A 21227-nucleotide genomic window follows, 5' to 3' on the forward strand; every position below is an offset into this window, starting at 1 on the left:
CCCAAGTTCAAGAAAATTCACTGCCTTTTTTTTTCTTTCTCTGTAAAAGGTTCGTACATATCTTATAGCCAGTGAAGGGAGGGGGGATTATTTGCTGAGTGTACACTTGCTTCCCTTTCTCCAAGGAAGAAACTGCACTCCTCTCTCACTGAAGTGAAATGTAGGATATATCAACATCGACTTTGGTCATTTAAATCGCTGTTCCTTTCCCCAATCCAATCACGAGTGGAATGGAGCGGTATTTCTGTTTTGTCACCCATGGTTTATTGAAACTGGTACTTTACACACTTTATTGATGAACAACAAAAATAATGTTCAATATGTACAGCCTTTGTATGGACTATCTGACTATACACAAGGCAGAGTGAGGACATCATCTAATCTGAATCATCGTCTGTGCACACAAAGACACCAAACAGAGGACATGTGCACATTACAGTGAAATGACATCACAGGGCCAGGGAGAGCTCAGCGAGATACAAAACATACTGATCTATGGCAAACGGCATCATTCTCAATGCGTGGATGTGACTCAGTAGTCATTTAAGAAGAGTCTGAAGCAGAAATTGGGTGTGTGGCTATTAGTCTCTTAAGTGAGACCACCTCTGCAGATAAGTTTGCAATTCCCTGCTTCAAGTACAGATTCTCTGCTTCAGAAACTTTGTAGCTATTGTCTTTAATCCCCACAACTCCAGTTTTGAAGCTACTCTGAGTTTTACCATTGAGTTCTTTTGGATGCCAGTGTTCAGATCTAAGGGACCAATCTTGAATGTTCGTCACCTGCACTGAGAAAGGGGTGAGGGGAGAATGCACCACCACACTCGGGGCACTGGGCTTCTCCAGTTCCAAATGTCTTTTAGACGTCATATCAACAGGTGAAGGAGGTTTTTGCGTGTTCTCGAACTCATTATCAAAGGCTTCTACTTTGATCTGCATGGCTTTGGCTTTGATTCGAAGCTTGTGTGGCAGAGCAGAGGAACTCACTTCGGGCACTTTCACCATGGTGCCGTGCACGTGTTTCAGATCCACTGGGGAATGGATGGGGCCCTTGGGCACCTGCTGCTCATCCTCTCCATCTGAGGCCTTGCCCACCACGCCATCTTCAGTCTCGGAGGTTCTTGGGGAGTTGCTGGAGGACCTGTTGGCCTGCAGGAGAGGTGGCGAGTGTGCAAAGGCGGAGAAGGAGGTCCCCATGTAGTTCTGGTAAATGGAGGTGGTGTAGGCGCTCCGCTCATCTCTGGTCTCCCGGGTGAAGCTGTCTAGCTCCATAGGCTCCTGCTTGATGATCTGGAACTTGCTGTCAGGGCTGTCCCGGGCCAGTGCCAGCTCGGCTGAGGATGCTTCAGAAGCATCAGACAGCGAGCTATGCGGGGAGTGTTTGATGACTGAGATGCATCCCGCAGGGGCCAGTGTGGGCTCAGGCTCATCTGCAAATGTTGCAGCCTTAGATGACTGGTACTCTTGGAAGTACATGGCAGCAGAGTTACTGAGCTTCTGGATTTCCTGTGCATATGCAGCCGAGCTAATTAGACCAAACTTCAACTTGAGGGAAAGCAGCTCGGCCTTCAGAGTAGCATTTTCCTCTCCCAGTGCTATCAGTTTGTTTTCTAAAACCAGGTCATTGAGTCGGCGCTTCTCCCGAGATCTTTTGGCAGCTTCGTTGTTTTTCCGCCTCTTTTCCCAATACATAGCATCTTTCTTCTCATCGGGAATAAATTCACGTTTCCTTCGACATGCTGAAGATTTGTTTTTGCTCACGCTGCCTCCTTCGTTCAGAAGTAGTTCTTCACCCACAGTCAGGTCCTCTGACACTTCCGTCAGAGCAGAATTAAGTACCACTATCTTGTCCACACCGCTAGAAGTGTCCAGAGATGCCTGCTCTTTTTTAATGGTCTGCATTTTTCTCAGCTGCATCAGAAACTATATGCACCAGATGACAATTATTTCTCCAGTACTGTCAAATGCTCTACAGACTGCAGCTTCAAATCCATCAATATTTTCCCTTCTGTTCTCCTGTCTGGGATCAATCAGCTCCTCTTAGCACTGGTCTTCCTGGTTCTCTGCAAGATAGGAAAAGAAACAGTCATACAATTAGACAAAGGATCAGGCACCAATGATGTAAGATACTATTCTATGAAGGAGTGTAGAGTTCCAAAAAAAAAAAAAAGATTTCTGGAAAGTGCCCCTACTGTGATCTAGGGGATTGTGTAAGAATGAATGAGTGAATGAATGAATGAGAATACCTCTGGCCTAAGAAAAAAAGAGGAACACTGCTTAATAAGAAATGGTTGGAGAAGGGTAAACAAAGGAGGAGGCTGCAATGCTTGATAAGAAATGTACTCATTATCTTGCCTATGTAATTGTAACCCCTCTGTACAGTATGTTCACAATAAAAAATAAAAATTAAAAAAAAAGAAATGGTTGGAGTACAGCATATTGGAATGGGCCATCATAGCAAAGCAATGTCTTACCTCTGGCAGGTAAGTTCCTAATAGCATCTGCACATTGTAGTTTTTCTGAATAATCTCTTTAAAGGAGCTTGACAAAGTAAACTATACAAACAACTTCTAGTTACATTAAAACATTAATAGAGCTAAAGTTTGACTTCCACAAAATAAAAACCTTATTAGCAACTGAGCTGTTGTTGGGTTTAGTCTGTGTTGACATGTGAATGTAAACCAGGTGCCTTTACTGTGCACTTGCATTTGCAGGCTCACAACTGTAATCCTAGATACTTGTCATAGGCAGTGATCTGAGGATCGTGGTTCCAAGCCAGCCTGGGCAGAGTAATCCTAGAAACTCTTATTTCCAATTAACCACCGAAGAGCCCCAAGTGGAGCTGTGGCTCAAGTAGTAGAGCTCTAGCCTTGAGTGAAAAAGCTAAGGGTTAAGTGCCCAGAAACTGAGTTCAAACCCTGGTATCAGTACAAAAACAAAAAAACCCAACAACAAGAAAAGCAGATACCATAGCCCCATATCAGAGAATCTCACAGGGTAACTAACCAGACCCCAGTGGAAAGGACTCCTCTCTATAAAGCTTTGATTCAGAAGCACCTGTATTTATGTCCCTTTGAGTTCCTTCAAACTGATTAATCAGGCATTTAACACTAAATTGTCCAAAATTCTTTAATGGGTTTTGAAATTTCTGTTGTAATGGATTCCAGTAAATAGATGTCGTAAGTAGCTTTGGACCGAGGCAGATAGCATTCAAAGTTGTTTTTTTTTTTTTTTTGGTGTTCTTTTAAAAATTTTAAAACAGTACCTTCCTGAAACTTGACATTACTTTTTTAGGAGAGGATTTAATTATGGAAAGGAATTCTTTCATTTTCACTAATTAGTTTCAAATAAAATATAAGAACTCAAAAATAGAATCTCAAATAGTTTCCTCTCTCATGGGTGAGATATGTGTATTAATGTGTCCTGACACTTGCTCTTCCCTCACTCCCTTCTTCCCGTGTTGGGATTGAACCCAGGGCCTTCGTAAGTGTGTTAGTCAGGATCTTAGCCTCTGAGCCACATCCCTAGCCTTCACATTTCCTTGCCATGTGAGATAATAAATCCATATTTATGAGCCAATAATACTCTTTCCATGGTAGTTTTGGGACCATGTTTCTATATGCTGATTCTCTGCCTAATTTTCCACTTGGTAATTTGTTTCATAAAGTAGATGTGTACAACTGTTCACTCAGCACTATCTGCCACATTAAAAAGATTTAGTATTTTGTTTTACGTCACCACTTCTTTCTTACAGATGCTTTTATAATGACTAACAAAGTTTAATTTTATCAATTGGAAAAGTGCCAGTTTTCTTTTGTCTTTTCCAGTAGGAATAGAAAGCATGATGCAATAATTTCAGGATCATTAAAAGACTAAGGTTTCATGCCAGCCATTTTCTGTGCACTAAGCTGAGCCAACCATCTAGGGAACACCTACCCACAAGTTTCTGGTTTTGTTGTTGTTGTTTGTTTGCCAGTATTGGAGCTTGAACTCAGGGCCCTGGGAACTGTTAGTGTTTTTGCTCAAGGCTGGTACTCTACCACTTGAGCCACACCTCTACGTTGAGCTTTTTTGCTGGCCAAGCAGAGGTAAAGTCTCATGGACTTGTCTGCTTGGGCTGGCTTGAAACCATGATCCTCATAAATCAGCCTCCTGAGTAGCTTGAATTACAGATGTGAGCCACGGATACCCGGCTCTGCTTTTGAAGATGACACTTCAAGGTACAATGATGTGCCAGAAACAGAATCTTTTTTATCAATCACTTAGTAAAATATCCCATTTCCTATTTTTTTCCATTGTGGTTTTGTTTACCAACATACCCCCACTCCCACCCCCACCTAACTGCATGGAGTCTTCCTTGCTGAATATTGAATATTGTCATTCAGGCAGGTCTTCACCTCCAAGGAGAAAGGAGTGACAAAAGCAGAGTAAGAAATTCCATCTAAGCAGCTGCCTTTCAAATCCCTACTATATTATGAGGAGCTACTTTCTTCCACTTCTAGTTTCTGGACATCGTAATGTACTGTATACTATGATTCTGTTCTATGTATTTGCCTCTGCCCCCATCCCTTTTGTGCAGGTACTAGGCTTAAACTCAGGGCTTGGGAGCTGTCTTTTAGCTTTTTCACTCAAGGCTGGCATTCTATCATTTAAGCCACAGCTTCATTGTCTGGCTTTTTTTTTTTTTTTTTTTTTTTGGGTCGTGGGGCCTGAACTCTGGGCCTAGGCACTATCCCTCAGCTCTTCAGCTCAGGGCTAGTGCTCTACTACTTGAGCCACAGAGCCACTTCCGGCTTTTTCTGCTTATGTGGTACTGAGGAATCGAACTCAGGGCCTCATGCATGTGAGGCAAGCACTCTACCACTGAGCCCCATTCTACCACTGAGATAGCTTCCCAGCCCCATTGTTTGGCTTTTTGATGGTTAACTGGATATAAGACTGTCATGGATTTTCCTGCCTGGGATGGCTTTCAACTGCGATCTTCAGATATGGGCCTCCAGAGTAGCTGAATTACAGGTGGGAGCCACCTTTGCCCAGCTCCCATCAATCTCTTTATCCATCCTTTCTTTTGAAAAAACCTATTTCATTTGCACATTTAACCATTCTGTCTTTGTTATTCTTTTCAAACCTGTGATCTCTCTTTGTATTCAGTGGGCCGGCATCTTTTGAAACCTTTGGTACTACATACAGGTATGTACCTGGCACAAGTAGGGAAAGGCAGCGTGGCCATGCTGTTTAGGGAACTATTCCTATCCACTTCATGGAAGTTGGTCCAAATTGTTGTAAAATTTCCTTAACCCCTAGTTAAATACTAACACTTCTCCACATTGATTTTGGTTCGCTAAAACTTATAAGAGACTCACTTCTCTTTAATCAGCTTCTGTTTGAGTGCCATGGCCTGTCACCATGTGCCTATACATCCTTACTGTATGTCAGCACACACTATTTGAGGCTACTCCTATAATATTATTTATCTAATCATCTTGCTGTGGTGGAAAGAGCTTATCAGCATCCGGTGATAATGGACAGGCTCTGATTCTGCACACTGTTTTTGTTTTACGTGTTTATCTTTCCTGTCTAAATAAACTGCAAAGGGCTTTGGGGGCGGAAATTAAAGCATATTTTCATATATGCTTCAGGGTGGAAATGAAAATATCTTTCTATTCTTTTAGCAACAAACTTAAGTTATTAGTTTTTCAATGTTGGATTGGATGATCATCCATTTATTTACCTTTGGGATATTTTCTTTTCAATTAACTATTGTGGTATAGTTTTACTCATTAACAGAGTTTCTTTTATTCATTACATTTTTTTCCCCCTTCCCAACACATTTGGAGCATCTACTGTGTACTTAACACCACAGTAAGCACTAGGGACCAGGCCTGCAGTATGTAGTTCACTAACCTTTACAATAGCTATTTGCAGAGAGAAAACTAAAGGAAGGCACAAAGAGGGGAAGCAATTTGCCTGGGGTCCTGTAGCTTGTTAATGGCAAAGCAGAGGCCCCAGCCCAGCCTCTACTCCAACCCAGGATCTTCCCATCCCAGGATACTGAGCTTGCTGGGCATACTGTCCTGAGGCACCGGAAACAATCACTTGTTCATTGTTCTTTTTGTCCGTCTTGGGGCTTTAACTCTGAGCCTGGGCGCTGTCCCTGAGCTCTTCAGCTCAAAGCCAACACTCTACGGCTTAAGCCACAGCGGCACTTCCAGTTTTCTGGTGACTAATTGGAGATAAGAGACTCTAGGACTTTCCTGCCTGGGCTGGCTTTGAACTGTGATCCTCAGATCTTAGCCTCCTGAGAGGCTAGGATTACAGGTGTGAGCCACTGGTGCCTGGCTCATAATCACTTCTTTTGTGTGTATGTGACAGTAGGGGACTTGAACTCAAGGCCTCCTTGTTCTTGCTTAGTTTTCATTCAAGGCAAGGGCTCTACCAATTAAGCCACAGCTCCATTTTTGGCTTTTTGCTGGATATACAAGCCTCAAGGACTTTTCTGCTCAGAGCTGGCTTTGAACCACAATCCTCATACGTTCTTGAATAGCTAGGATTACAGGTGTGAGGCTCCAGTGCCTGCAGTTTTGAGTTCCTGGTTTCTGAGCCACACATATGCAGTTATACTGTTTGGGAGCAGAGTGGCAGCAAGGCACTCTTAAGACAAGGCTCTAACTTCAGATGTCTCAACCAACAAAGGTGCCACCCAGAAGGGTCTCCTACCTTCTTAAGAGTTGCTTCAGGGGCTGGGAAAGTGGCTCAGTGGTAGAGTGCTTGCCTCACATGCATGAGGCCCTGGGTTTGATTCTTCAGCACCACATAAAGCGGAAAAAGCCAGAAGTGGCGCTGTGGCCCAAGTGGTAGAATGCTAGCTCTGAGCTGAAGAGCTAAGGGACAGCACCCAGGCCCAGAGTTCAGGCCCCACAACTGAAAAAAAAAAAAAAAAAAAAAAGAGTTGCTTTATACCCTGGCCATGTTTATTTTTACTAATCATTTTTACTGATTTTCCTATCTCTGTTAAAATTTTATTTCCTAAATCCTTTCTGCATTTTTTTTAAAAAAGGAAAAAAATACAGCTGTTGATTTTTTTAAAGAATATTTTTTAATCTGTTTTAAGACAGAGTGTCCTTATGTAGCCAGGCTGGCCTCAAACTTGAGATCCTCCAATTTCTACCTCTAAAGTGCTAGAATTGCTGGTGTGTACTATGCTCCTAGCCACCACACCTCGAAGAACATATCTGTTTCAACAAGAAGGCCAGTGGCTTTCTGATCCTTTCATTCTGTAGAGGAACCCGCTAAACCACAGAGAGGCTGAGCAGCAAGCTGGAAATCATAGGGTAGCTAACAGCAGACATGGGCTCTGGACTCTGTCCCTTAACAATAAACTGAACGCCAATGCAAAAGAACCTTATAATGACTTCTAAAAACATCAGTTACTTACGCTAGCCTAATGACTTTATTTCAGACACCAATATTTTCCTTTATGATTAATTTAACAATTACTTCATGGACATGTCATCTTGTCAAATCAACACTTAATGCTGTTGGTACATTAGTCACAGCTTACTGTTTCTTCTTGGTGAATAATTGACATGAAATGCCAAATCTATGATGTTAGTATAGTCAGCACAATTAACTTCATCACACCTATTAGATGACAGCACTGTTTCTTAAAATCATAAATAAAAAAGAGAAATGTAAGAGCAGACGTCGTGACACGCCAGCTGATGGGCTTCCATATCTAAATGCAAAGATGCTAACACCACATAATGCTTTTGTACAATACCTCATACTGTTGCTATAAGCAGAAGTTAGATTTCATAAGCCCAAAGTTTATTTAGGTCAGATGACCTATACATTGTTTGTAATTAAAGGAAGACACTTGATCTAGAAAATTCCATGACAGCATGCAAGTTTACAACAAATTTATCTTTAAGAGCTGAGCACTAGTGGCTCTCAAGAAATTGATATCTGAAGATCGTGATTGGAAGCCATTCAGGGCATGAAAAGTCCATGAGATTCTGATCTCCTATTAACCAGCAAAAAGCCAGAAATACAGCTGTAGCTCAAGTGGTAGAGTACTAGCCTTGAGCAAACAAGCTCAAAGATAGCACTCAGGCTCTGAGTTTAAGCCCTCGGGCTGGCACACTCCCACACAACCACACACACACATACACCCATTATAAGAACATTTTATTATCAATTATCTTCTGAAAGAGTAAGTTTGGGAGCTTCTATTACCTATTTTGAGTAAAAGATTTTGTCAATATGAGGAAACATAATTTGATATACCCAGTGACTGGGAAAGCTTTATATACAAATGTCTCATTTGCCTTCTATTCTCTGATGTTAATAAAGATAACATTTAAAAGAAACTGTTTTCAAGTTAAGCCCAAGTTATATTAACCATAGGTCATCCATTAAGAAGGTAGACACTGGCTTTTCAAATGTGTCATTTTCAAGAAAAACATCACCAGTTCAGTGTCTCTCCTCCAGAGCACCCACACTCTGTGAGATTATGCCCCTTCCTTTCTGTTTGTGTTTGTCTGCCTGTCTGCTTTCTAAATAAAGCTATATCAAGTGTGTGTTGTATGTGTAATTTTCTGTGTCAGGGCCTTGCATATACATTGCCACACCACCTCTTCCTTTTTAAGGGCCTTGGACTTTCACTTGACTTTTCAGTTTAAGGCTGGTGCTCTACCCTTTGAGCCACAGCTCAACTTCCAGCTGGTTAATTGGAGATAAGAGTCTCACAGACTTTTCTGCCCAGGCTGGCTTGGAATAGAGATCCTCATATCTTGGCCTCCTGATGGCATGAGCCACCAGCTCCTGTTTAGTTCTTTGCACTTTTTTTTTTGGACTTTTAAACTAATACTAGTAACCTACATTTATCTACGGTGGGTAAAATTTTATTGACGTGTCAATAAAAAATAAGCACAGAATTTACATCTTCAACAAACAGGAAGAGGGGGGATGAAAAAAGGTCAGAAGGTCCAGAAGGTACCAGAGGATTCTCAAACACCATGGCAAAAAAAACAAACAAAACCAACAACAACAACAAAAAAACCCTTTTAAATTAAGAAAACTATTTGAAGCCTCCAAGTGCCTAGCTGAGGGGCCCATGCTGTCAGTAGTAAGCAGCAGCAGGGAGAGGTGTGCACTGGTGCAAGCAGGGAACACACACGCATAAACACACTCTTACACTTTGCCAGAATCTGGCCTTACCACAGTAAACTGACCCACTTTTCTATTTAGGTACATCTGTAAATAAATGTGTCCCAACCCAATCCAGCTTACCATCAATGAAAATATTTCAACAGATGACTACTTGAAATCAGATTTAAACTTCATAAATGTGACAACACTGAAATTTACTTTAGCAATGATGCAATTTAGTCACTGAGATATGAAACAGCATGACTGGATGTTCTCCCTAAGAAGGCCCTGTTTGTAACCTAATGACATTATTTTGAGGACTGAATAGAAAAAAGGGCATTCACACTAACACAGCTACACAACTGTCTTCATGGCTTGAGAAGTAAAAGACAAGGCTTACTACAAAGAGTATGGTGTACATGGAAGAGGCTGGTGGGGGCAGAGGGGGAATGAAGTAGAAATGCAATTTTAAATATCTACAGTAACATGCATGCATGTGTGTGTGTGTGTGTGTGTGTGTGTGTGTGTGTGTGTGTAATGGGGCTTGAGCTCAGAGCCTCCAGTTCTTTCTTGGCTCTTTTGGGAACTGATGGCACTCTACCACTAGAACCACAGCTCCACTTCTGGTTTTTTGGAGGTTAACTAGAGTAAGTCTCACAAGACTTTTCTTCCCAGGATGACTTTGAACCCTGATCCAGAGATCTCAGCCTCCTGAGTAACTAGGATTACAGGTGTGAACCACAACTACCTGTCTTAAAAAAGCAACACATTTAAAAAAATCTACAGAAGCTTCCAAATGAGGAACCATTGGTGCTTTCCAGTAACTGGTCAGTCTAACAACTCTTGTGAAATTTTAAAGGACAGTGACAATCAGGAAGCCATGTAGGTGAAGGAAATGCCACCATGAACAAACATTGTACGCAACAGTATGTAATGGGTGGGCTAGGGCATGCTACAGAAAGTCTAGAATGTTCCCATTCTCCTCTTCAGCTGGGGCTTTATAATTCCTTGTTCACTTGCCCAATCAGCAGATGGATGCCAATACTTTATATTTCACTATATTCACATTTTATGTGTTTTTTTTTAAAGTTTATTTTGGGGGTTTATATGAAGGCTCCTTAATTACAGTTTAAAAATCACTGGAAAGTTAATAAAAGACACCACATTCTGATAACTAAAAAAGCCTTATAAACTCTCTGATTCCAGTGAAACTGAGTCCTCAAAGCATGGATTATTAATGCACTGTATCCAGTAAATCCCTACTAGATTTAAAAACAAGCTTCTGCTCTCTAATTAAAGCCATCTGAGAAACTTTTTTTTACTACAGGAAAGTTATTTGCTAAGAAATGTGAGAGATAATTGGAGATGGTGGTAATAAAAATTCATTTTGAAACTGAAAAGCCCTTATGTAATGTCTGTGATCAAAGGTCAATGTCTTTCGACATTCTCATACAACCAGTCCGATCTGGATAAAAGTCAACTCCAATCTAATTTAGAAAAATAACAGGATACCAAACAATGTGAGACCCCTGTGAAATACAGGCCTACCTGACAAAAACAAGAAATGAAAATTATAGGAAATTTCAATGACATTGTTTGTTCAATTTGAATTGAATCCCAAGTGTGCTCTCATGGCTCAATACACATGAAAAAAATAAACAACTTTTAACAGCATCAACGCCATCTGGATTACAATGGAAATAATGAGGTATGTGTGACTTTTTTTTTTAACTTGGGTAAAAAATAAAGCGGAGGCCCTGTGACCACACCTTTTCCATCCAGGCTTCAATCACATCTACATCTCGGAACTGACTCTAATGACCAAGAGAAGGTCAACTAGAAAAATCCACTCAGCAGTGAGTCAGGGCCATTGCTCAACTTGGGAAAGGTCTCCCACAAGGGTTTTAATTTTCAGGTGGTTGCATCATAGGGATGTTATAATTGCACTTCACCAAGATAAACCCTTAACACAGAAAAGGAAACTTTCAAAACCTACAGCTTGCTTGCAGTCACTCTCATTGAAAGGGCAGAACAGAAGAGAGGGGGAGGGGTGGCAAGCATCTTTTGAAGCTCTGGCCTGGGCTGCTGGTCAACTTCGCTGAGCTCTTCTTTTATTTCCTTATCTATCAACTGGAGATGATGACCAGGCCTTCCACAGGGTGCCTGGCCCTGTGTGTTCAGTAAATATTAGTTCTTCATCTCATTTCTGAAGAATGACCAGTATGGAAGCAATGAGCCCTTTTTGCTTCTCACCATTGCCTGTGTAGTCAGGGTCAGGGTCAACCATGCTTAGGTTAAAGAATCAAATAATGGTCCTACTGGGCTTGGCTTTAACTTTCATACATACAGCTACATACATCCCAGCTCTCATTCAGCCCTTGCTGAGCTCAGACCAATTTTTAGAAATGGAGCTCACCCACATCCTAGAATACAAGTCACAGAAAGTTCCAGAGAACTAAAGGCCAAAGCAGCTTGCTATCACCAACTCATCTCTCTGCTCTTTCAAACAGTTCCCCAAAACATTAACCCAATGATTTGGGAAGCCAGAAGTTCTTTGACCTTGTCAAGAATTTCCTTAGTATTAAAATTACCACAAAACATGATGACCAACAGTTTTCAGAAATAATAACACTGATAATAATGTTAATTCCTAGAAAAAAAAAGTCAACACTAATCCTCATTCCTACCCCACGGTGGGTGGAGGTGAACATATATCTACAAATGAACTGGTTAGTTATGCAGGAAGCATTTATGGGGTTCTCTCCCTCAGTTTACCCAGGAGGCCAGTGGGAACTGGAAGCAGGGCAGAGAGGCCTGAGGGGCCCCGCAGCCTGCTGTGATCTGACCTCACCAAGGCTTGGTCTCTAACTGCATGCTCATAAAGGGTGAATCTGGTTAGGGGCAGAGGTGTCAGCTGTGATTCCCCGGGAAGCAGGGAAGCAGTTCCACAGCTAAGATCAACAAAGAGCAGACTGTGTGGATACAGCTCTTAGAGAACACAGGCGATGTCTCCAGGAACTCATGAGTTACTGCAGATTCACAAACCTTGTAAGTCTTCAAGCTAAGATCAAAGTACTGTGCAAGGACTTTTACTGCGGGACAACAGCATCGATGTGGATTTTGATTGATTTTGAACTCGGGACACCTGTGTTCTCTTTCGCCTTTGCCCACATAAACCGAAGGTATAAAAATAAAATAATAAACATACGGTCTCAACTGGCTCCATTCAAGCTGGAGACTGGGGCCTTCTTGGTGATCCTGATCCATCCTGGACAACCTCTACCCCAGTTTCTATGGTGTGTGAACCTTTGGAGGTTTTCTTATTCCAATTCATGAGAGGGGGAGGGCTTGGCCGTTGAAATACAGTGACGACTTCCAGAACAAAGGTGTTAGTGGCTTTCAGAACCTCGCCTTGCAAAGACGTGGCCACGGCCCCGGGATTGGCCCAGCCAACCCCGGACTGCCGGGCTGCCCCTCTCCAATCGCTGCCTGCGCCTGGGGTCCCTCCGGGCACCGCGCAGCGCCGAGCGCACCGGCATCGCCAGGCCGCCGCGCCCCCACGCTGCGCCTCTCCGCGAGATCCGCCTCCCGCCGGGTGGGCGGCGCAGCGGGGCCTCGGCGCCGCGAGGACCCCCGCGCCAGAACAAAGGAATGTGGGGATGGGGCGGGGAGTGCCGCAGGCCACCGAGCAACCCTTGCCCAACGCCGTGTCCCGAGTCAGGTCCCCGCCCACCACCACCAACGACCTCGGCTTCCAGCAGATCCCGCAGGCCCGTGGAGGGGAGGGGCGCGATGGGGGGGCGCGGGAGGTCAGGAGCCGAAGGTGGCGCCACGCGGCCCCCTACAGGCCCGGGGTTTCCACCCGAGGTCGCAAAGTAGGTCGGGGTCTGCCCTGGAGAGGCGCTGGGGGTGGCGGGGGGTGGGGTGGGGGAAGAGGCGGGCTAGGGCAACAGTAGCTTCTTGGGAAAACGATCGCAGTCATTTAGAGTACAATAATTTATTTCAGGGGTGTATCTCTATTCTTGATCCCCTCCCACCAAAAAAAAAAGTGCACTTGCATTAGGTAAAGGTTATGTTAAAAATCTGTTCAAACACATTATTATATACATATGTTCACCCATAATTACACTAGGTAAGCATCCAAGGAGAAAATTAATACCTTGATACTTTGCATATTCATATATCCTCATATGAATAAAATTAGGCTATTCAAACAAAAATACTAATCTATACGCTTTCCATAAATCATATCTGGTCTGGAGGGAAAAAAAATACGGTGTGAAAGAAATACTTCTGACCTCATTTCATTAGCTGTTGTTATTTACAAAAGCCAAGCGCAGAAGATGACGCTTGCCCATTCCCTGCGGTTCTCTTGAGAACAGCAGTTTCCTAAAGTGTCCTTTAAAAAGATAAATGCGAGCCAGCATCCAGCAAATCACCGGGCGCTGTGAAATGCCTTCCTAAAAATACAATCTTATCAAAGGTCTCCGAAGGAGTGGAGTTAAAACTGTACAGCAAATGGCCTTGAACTTGCATTTGCACACAGCCCTGGAGAAAACACCAGAAATAGCACTGAGGCCACAATTGTTAAAATGTGATAGGGCTAAATTTAGAAAAAACGCACATTTCATTTAGGGCGAAAGACACAGAATTGGCAACACGACTTAATGCAGTGCCTGGCCGGTTGTCTACTTTTCCTGTTTAAAATACCTTAAAAAAAAAACCCAGCCCCGTTATAGTGACATTCTTGAACGCTGAGATTGTCCTACTTTCTTTGTAGCAAGATTATAAAATCACGTAATTAGCTCTCCACGCTCAACTGCCAGCGCAATTCGGCAGTTACATAATGCAACATTTCCAGGAAACTATTATGTGATCTGTCTTCTCGTGTCTGTTTAAAAGCAATGACAATAAGGTGAGAAAAAGAGCAGATCGAATGGAATGCATTACAATTAAGAAGGAGGGGGGAGGTAAACGTCACAATGGTTCGTCCCAGATTTAAAAATAACAGCTCTGAACGTTTATGGAGCGAAACCCTCACACACACACACACACACACGCACGCACACACACACACGCACGCACACACACACACGCACACACACACCCCTGGCCACCGTACCCCAAGATCAGTATTCAGCCGCAGGAATTCTATGTTTCGTAGGATCTTTTTTTTTTTTTAAATAAACATGTTTATCTGGAATGTACTACAGATGTAAATAACGATCTAATATACCCAACGCTGCGCTAAAATTACCAAATCGTTGCACACACGCTGCGCCTATTCCCCTATCTCAGCGCCGTAATCCGTGGGCAGATTATGCAATGCAAGAAAGGACAAATCCTACAACCTTCCCGAGGGCTTGTAAAACACGCTGACGACAATCGGTGGAAAACGTCGGTGCAGAGACGAGCCGCCTGACACAAACAAACGCCGCCGCGCAGGCATTCTCCGAATGCCGTCACCATACACGCTACCAACCCTCTTTCTCAACAGGCAAATCAAGACTGTTCCCTATTACTCACCCCCTCCCCCCACCGTCCCCGTGCCGCCAGCCCCAGAGAACCAACGAGAAAGGAAAGATCCGAGAAGGAAAGAGCATCTTTCCCCGCTCCGGAGCAGGCTCAGCCTCCCCGGCGTTCCACTCTACCCAAACATCAATTTTTCCTGAAATTGGGAGACATTATGCAATAGCAGCGAGGAGGGGGGGTAGTGGGGGGGGGGAAGGAGAGCGCAAACCAGCCCGGACTACGTGCCGGCGCCGGGCGCTGCAATCAAAGCGGCCACCTTAAGGTGGCGAGTCCCATCCAGACAAGGCAGCAAAAGTTTATGTAATGAATGCCCCGTTCACACTCGCCGCCGCCGGCGAGCCCCGCTCCCCGCCCGCCCGCCCGTGCCCCGCGCCCCACGCCCGCCCGCCGCGCGCCCTCGGGGAGCGGGCTCGGGGCCCCCCCGGCCGGCGGTGGGCGGAGCACTTACCGTGTTTCTGCTCCCGGGCCGGTGATCGCAGCCGGCGAAGAAAAAGAAAAGGGCGTCCGAAGACAAGCTGGAGGCCGCGCAGCTCCGGGCTGGGCCGGGCCGGCGGGACCGCGACGGGCGGCGGCGAGGGCGCGGCACCGAAGGCGGGCGGGCGGGCGATCGCGTCGGGTCCGCGGGCGCCGTGGCCGCGCTGAGAGATGTGTGTTAGTAGGTCAGTTCCGAGCGCCGTGCTACGTCGCCGCCCGCCAGCCCCGCCGTGACGGGCGGCCGCGGCCCCAATCGCCGCGCCCGCACCCGCCCCCCGCCCGCCGCCAATGGCCGCGGCCGTCAGGGGCGGGCCTCTCGCGGGCACGCCCCCGTCCACGCCCCTCTCCCACCCTCCACGGCGGCGCCACTACCAGTCCGCGTTCTTCCCCGCACGGCCGCAGCCGCCGCCCGGGCGCCCGCGCGGTCTTGCGCCAGGCGGGAGGGTTGCGCAATGGTCAGCCTGGCGAACCCGTGCGCGACGAGCCTGGGGAGGAGCCTGGGGCCCCCAGCTCGGTGGCCTGTCCTCGCCCTCGGGCTCCATGGCGCCACACTACCCCCCCCTCCCCACACACACCCCGGGGCGACCCCCAGAGCCCTTGCCCAGGCGCTTTGTGTCTCCTGTCCAAGCTACCTGTTGCCACACGAGCTCCAGGCTGCGGCGAGGCGGGTGTGGCCGGGATCTCGGCGTCCCTGCCTGCACGCATTCCCGGGGAGGGGGGGACCCCCCTGCCACGAGGGGGTGGGCCGGAGAGGAACGCAAGGGTGGCGTGCTGCGGTGGGGAGAGGCCGGGGCCGCCTCGCGCGGTGTCAGCCGGGCTGGACGCGGCCCTGCGCCTTCCTCCGGAAAGCCGCGATAGCCTGGAGAGGCGGGGAGGGGACCGCGCCACGCACTGACACCTTCCCCCGCATACAATCAGGGTGAAGATGACTGCAAAGTTGTTGCTTAACACGACTGGGAAACGAGGTCCGTTTACCACCCCTCCCCCCCCCCCCGCCCTCTCCCTGTCCTCCCCGACCACGTGGTGAGGTGGTCGCTGCGAGGGCTTCCTTCCTCGGAGGAGGTGAGGGTCCCCGTGCACCCCGCTAAATTTGAGAAGATCGTGCGCAGGGTGATCGTGAGCAAGTAACTTCGTGTTATTTCTGCACCAAACGGAAGGCAATTACATCCCCCTCCCCCCATCCCGTTACCCATCTAAGTGAAGAAATGAGAGATCAGAAAACTGGCTGCAAATCTTAAAAGCCATCTGGGTTGAGAGGGTAAAGGAGCGTGGCATGTCCTCCAACTCGCCCCACCTCGAGTTTACAGATAAATAAAGGTGCAGTGCCAGCCTTGGCTAAGGTTGCCATATTACTGACAGTGACGCACAGACTTGTCCAAATAGGGAATGTGGCAGCCAGTGGCCAGGACCATCTTGAACCAGCCTGCCCTCCCCCAACTTTGCTTGGGCTGTGTGGAGGTGGATCGGAGTGCTTCCTGAATTTACACTTTTACTTATTCATTTTTTAAAATGCAAACGGCCGGAGTAGTGCAAACGTGCAGTTGTCATCATGAGTGTCCACTATCAGAGAATACTCCCTGTTTATCTCTCCCACCCCTACATTACACAGATGATGTAAGCACACAGGAAGTAATGGTTTAAAAGTATTACCTATCAACTGGGTGCTTGGAAAGCCTTAAAGGGCAATGTTGTGGCTCAGAAAACACTCTTGTTTGAAATCTGGTACAGTACACCTTCACCAACGATTACACAAAGATACACAATTATGGGCTTTCATATCTTTCTCACACTTTCACCCATTCCCAAGTGCAGACCAATTCTTGATTACACATTTATTCCAAACAGTTGATGAAATCCTGATTTAGTTACGATTTTCCACTTTTCTCCCATTACTGATACTTCCTTTCCCCGAAACCCTCACAGTGCCTAGATAGTTTTGAAAACCTCTCAGATGAAATAAAAACCATCTCTATCTCTATCACTCAGTTGTCTTTCCCAACCCCCCTTCCCCCCCACAGTTATGCAGTTAGTATCTTCCCTTCCTCCCATCATGAGCTGGCCACATTGCTGTGCATTTTGAATAATATCATAGGATTTCAAAACTGATGTTGAGTAAGTACAGAAAGACAACTGAACATATATGATCAGTTTAATGGCAAGAGCCACCCGAGGCAATGGGAGTGGAGGAATGCTCTGACCCAGGACATGTGTTCTTTATGCTGGATTGTGAAACCTGATGCCCCTTGAATTCCCTGGAGTGTTTTAGATTGTGCTTCACTTTTTATGGCCTTGGAGTTCAGAAGTGTAAAAGATGCTTGTGATACCAGCTTAAAAAATGACTCTTGAGCTCCTCCTGGTGATTAGGGAACAGCAAAACAGCTAAAAGGAAGGAGCTGTCCCCAGGACCCAGAGTGAGCCTGCATCCAGTCAGTCAGCAAGTATTTTCAGCTTAACCAGAATAAATGGAGCATTAAACCCAAGATATCTGAATCAAATTAACCAGGGTGGAAGGACTTCGGTATCCTGATTGTGTTCTTGATTGTAGAGGATGGCTAGGGCTAGGATCTCAGGAGGAGAAAGAAGGGGTTCTCAGGTCAAATCATGCTTTGTTTTTGGTGGTCCTGAGGATGGGTGCCAAGGCTTGCTTGTTGTGTGCCAGGAAAGTTATCTACCAGTTACATCTCCAGATTGAAATCAACACTTTCTTACTGTAGGTTGTCTGTTCCTGACATTGTTGGTGTCAGGGTGGGGGCAGGGACCAGGGAGGAGGTGCTGGGACAGAGATCAGAAAACCCCCACCAGAAAATAACCAGTCATATTCAATTTCATTTTTTTTTACACCACCAACACATCTGATTGAATGAAGATAAGAGCTATAACTTGAGAACAAAATAAATAACACTGGTTCCACCTTCCTGAGATGGAATGGTTCCTAAGGAACCATTCATCTTCTTTCTTCCTCCCCTCCCTCCCTCCCTCCCTCCCTCCCTCCCTCCCTCCCTCCCTCTGTCCCTTCCTTCCTTCCTTCCTTCCTTCCTTCCTTTCTTCCTTCCTTCCTTCCTTCCTTCCTTCCTTCCTTCCTTCCTTCCTTCCTTCCTTCCTTCCTTCCTTCCTTCCTTCCTCCTTCCCTCCCTCCCTTCCTTTCCTTCCTTCCTTTCTTTTTCTCTTTTGTGTTTCTGGGGATGGAACCTAGGGCCTGGCAATTGCTCAGCCACTAAGCTACAGCCTCCGCCCTGTAACTGGAGGTTTTTGCACCGAACTTCACTGAGCAAGATAGCTTCAAACTAGGTAAGTCATGATAATACAGCAGGTTACAGACATATGAACTGTGTCACAAAAGAGAAAATGTCCCACTAGGGAGATGTTATCCCTCACTTGTGACAATGCTGGAACACAGTTCCAGACGCCAACGGCTCTAATGTTTCAAACATTGGCAATTCATTTTCTTTGATAAAGGATCCTGATTTTCATTGCCAGTCACAATCTATTTTTTAAAAAAAAGGTCTTTAGGGCTTCCCAGCAAGAAATTGGAAGATAAAAGTGTCAAAATCTTAGAGCAGTTCCACCTGGTCAGTACATATTGGGCTTCTGGATTTCTTTATAGTATAGTTCCCATTGCTAAAAACCCTTTGATGAGCACTGGTATGGCCTGGTGCCCATGGCCAGTATCAGGGCTGTTCTCTTTCCACTGAATTATTTATTGAGTATCTTTGGTAAGTTTGTTAGGTAGGCATCATGAGCAGAAGTTTAGACAATTTCTAGGGAGCCATAGGTTATTGTTTTGTTGTTTTGTTTTCAAGTTAACACTTCACAATGGAGCCAGCATGTTGTCCATCCACATGTGATTTATATTGGTATTTTGGCTTTGACCTAATGAGTCATTGAATGTGTGGGCAGAAACTTCCTGGAATGGTGTAATGGTCTTTCTTCCTCTCATCCTGCCTATGTCTCCTGTGTGGCTGTCACTGCAGACAGCCACCATGCCCCATTTATTTTGTTGACATAGAGTCTTGCTGACTTTTTGTTCAAGTTGGCATCAACATCTCCACCTCCTGAATAGGTAAGATTATAGGCATGAGCTACCGTGTTCTGTACTTACTTATATTTTTTTAAATTGCTAGTCCTGAGGTTTGAACTCAGGGTCTGGGACTTGTCCTTGAGCTTTTGTGATCAAGGTTAGCACTCTACCATTTGAGCCACAGCTCCTCTTCCAGCTTTTCTGGTAGATAATTAGAGATAAGCGTCTCACAGGCTTTCCCGACCAGGCTGGTTTTGAACTGTGATCCTCAGATCTCAACCTCTTGAGTAGCTAGGATGACAGGTGTTAGCTACCAGTGCCCAGCCTTTTTTGTTTATTTGTTTGTTTATTGTTCAGGATTAAACACAGGCTTTGTTCATGCTTAACAAGTACTCTGTCACTGAGCCACATTCCTAACCCTTTCTCTTACATACTTTGCTTTATTTCTACTCTTCATACTTTTATTTATTTTTCAGTAGTATTGGAGTTTGAACTCAAGCCTCATACTTGCTAGAATAGCAATACTGGTGAGCCACACCTCCAGTCCTTCTTTCTGCTATTTCCTTCCTTCCTTCTTTCCTTCCTTCCTTCCTTCCTACCTTCCTTCCTTCCTTCCTTCCTTTCTCTCTCTCTCTCTCTCTGTCTCTCTCTCTCTCTCTGGCTCTGTTTCTTTCTCTCTCTTTGTGCTGGTACTGGGCTTGAACTCAGGGCCTCTTATGATATATTTTAGCTTTTCACACAAAGCTGGTACTATACCACTTGAGCCACAGCTTCACTTCTAGCTTTTTGCTGGTTAACTGGAGCTAAAAGTCTCATGGGCTTTCCTGTCTGGGCTCACTCATTCATGACATTTCTAATCATTTATTTTCCTCCTCCATTTCCTCATTGACTTTTCTTGTTTTCTTGCTTTTGATCTACTCCATTCATTTCTTCTTAATATTGGCTTTTCTTCAATCCTTCAGATTTCCAGCATTCTTTTGGATTCTTTGATTATTTATTGCTTCTTCTCTTCTCATGCTGGGATAGGCAACCTGCCCAGCCACAACTAGTTAGGCACGAGTTTCAGAAATTTCTGCTGTGTCTTCAGCCTTTCTTCCTCTAGTACCCAGCTTCGGCCACATGGCTTCATTACAGTGCTAGGCCATATTCTTCAGATGCTCCTTTTATTTTGTTAGAAATTGAGTAATAAAGCAGGGTCAAAGAACAGTCCCTGTAGAAGAGATGACTTTAAAATATGGGAAGCTAGGGCACTGGTGGCTCATGCCTGTAATCCTAGCTACTCAGGAGGCTGAGAACTGAGGACTGTTAGATGCCAGCTGGGACAGAGAAATCCTAAGGACTGTTATCTCCAATTAATCATCAAAGAGCCAGAAATGGAGATGTGGCTCAAGTGGTAAAGCACCAGCTTTGAGTGAAAAAAAATCCAACTGAGAGCATGAGGCCCTGACTGCAAGCCTCAGTACACACACACACACACACACACACACACACACACACACACACACACACACACACACACACAAAGAATAAAGAAAAAAGGTATGGGAATGTTTCCTATTACACAGCTAAGGAAGGAATGCCATCTTCACACTGATTACGTGATTTCCCTGGACAAAAGTAGCTGGTAGTTTGAATACATTTCAAAGCATTTCCAGAAACTCAGGGAAAAAGCAGAAAGGGTTGATTCTCAAAGAACAGAAAGTGTTGCAAGTACACTACCGCAGAAACTGCAGCCTGTCCTTAAACTCAGCCACCACAGATGGCATGCATTGTTGCTCATTCAGATTAAGAGATATGAGAATGAGATAAGAGAATGAGAGTGCCAAAGCAAAGGGTGGGCAGGGAGTAGGAGGAAAACACTGCCACTGGTCAAGAATTTGAAAGCAGCTGAATACATCTATTGCTAAATGTCGGTGATGAAGCAAACCTCAGGGCTGTAACTGGGGTGAAGCGAGCTGCATCTGAGGATATGAAGTAAAAAAGATTGTGAAATGTCTTCTCACAAAAAGTCATTTTACTAAGAAGAGATGACACGTGCACATTGCTACTCAGCTCA

The 21227-nt window shown here is 45.2% G+C and overlaps 1 protein-coding gene across 1 annotated transcript; it reads right to left on the minus strand.

Annotated features, from left to right (window-relative positions):
• Positions 1–241: 241 nt before the first annotated feature.
• On the minus strand, positions 242–15234 carry Nfil3 (nuclear factor, interleukin 3 regulated). The gene is made up of 2 exons (XM_042686701.1): positions 15128–15234; positions 242–2060 (listed from the first exon to the last, which is right to left on the minus strand). The coding sequence occupies exon 2, from the start codon at positions 1912–1914 to the stop codon at positions 544–546; it is 1371 nt and encodes a 456-aa protein (XP_042542635.1). The 5' UTR covers positions 1915–2060; positions 15128–15234; the 3' UTR covers positions 242–543.
• Positions 15235–21227: the final 5993 nt, after the last annotated feature.

This window comes from Dipodomys spectabilis, unplaced genomic scaffold (assembly GCF_019054845.1).
Source record: "Dipodomys spectabilis isolate Male_0828 unplaced genomic scaffold, ASM1905484v1 ptg000098l, whole genome shotgun sequence".
Lineage (NCBI taxonomy): Eukaryota > Metazoa > Chordata > Mammalia > Rodentia > Heteromyidae > Dipodomys > Dipodomys spectabilis.

Coding starts and splice junctions, on each gene's coding strand:
- Nfil3 (XM_042686701.1), bottom strand. CDS start 1,914: ATGCAGCTGAGAAAAATGCAGACCATTAAAAAAGAGCAGGCATCTCTG.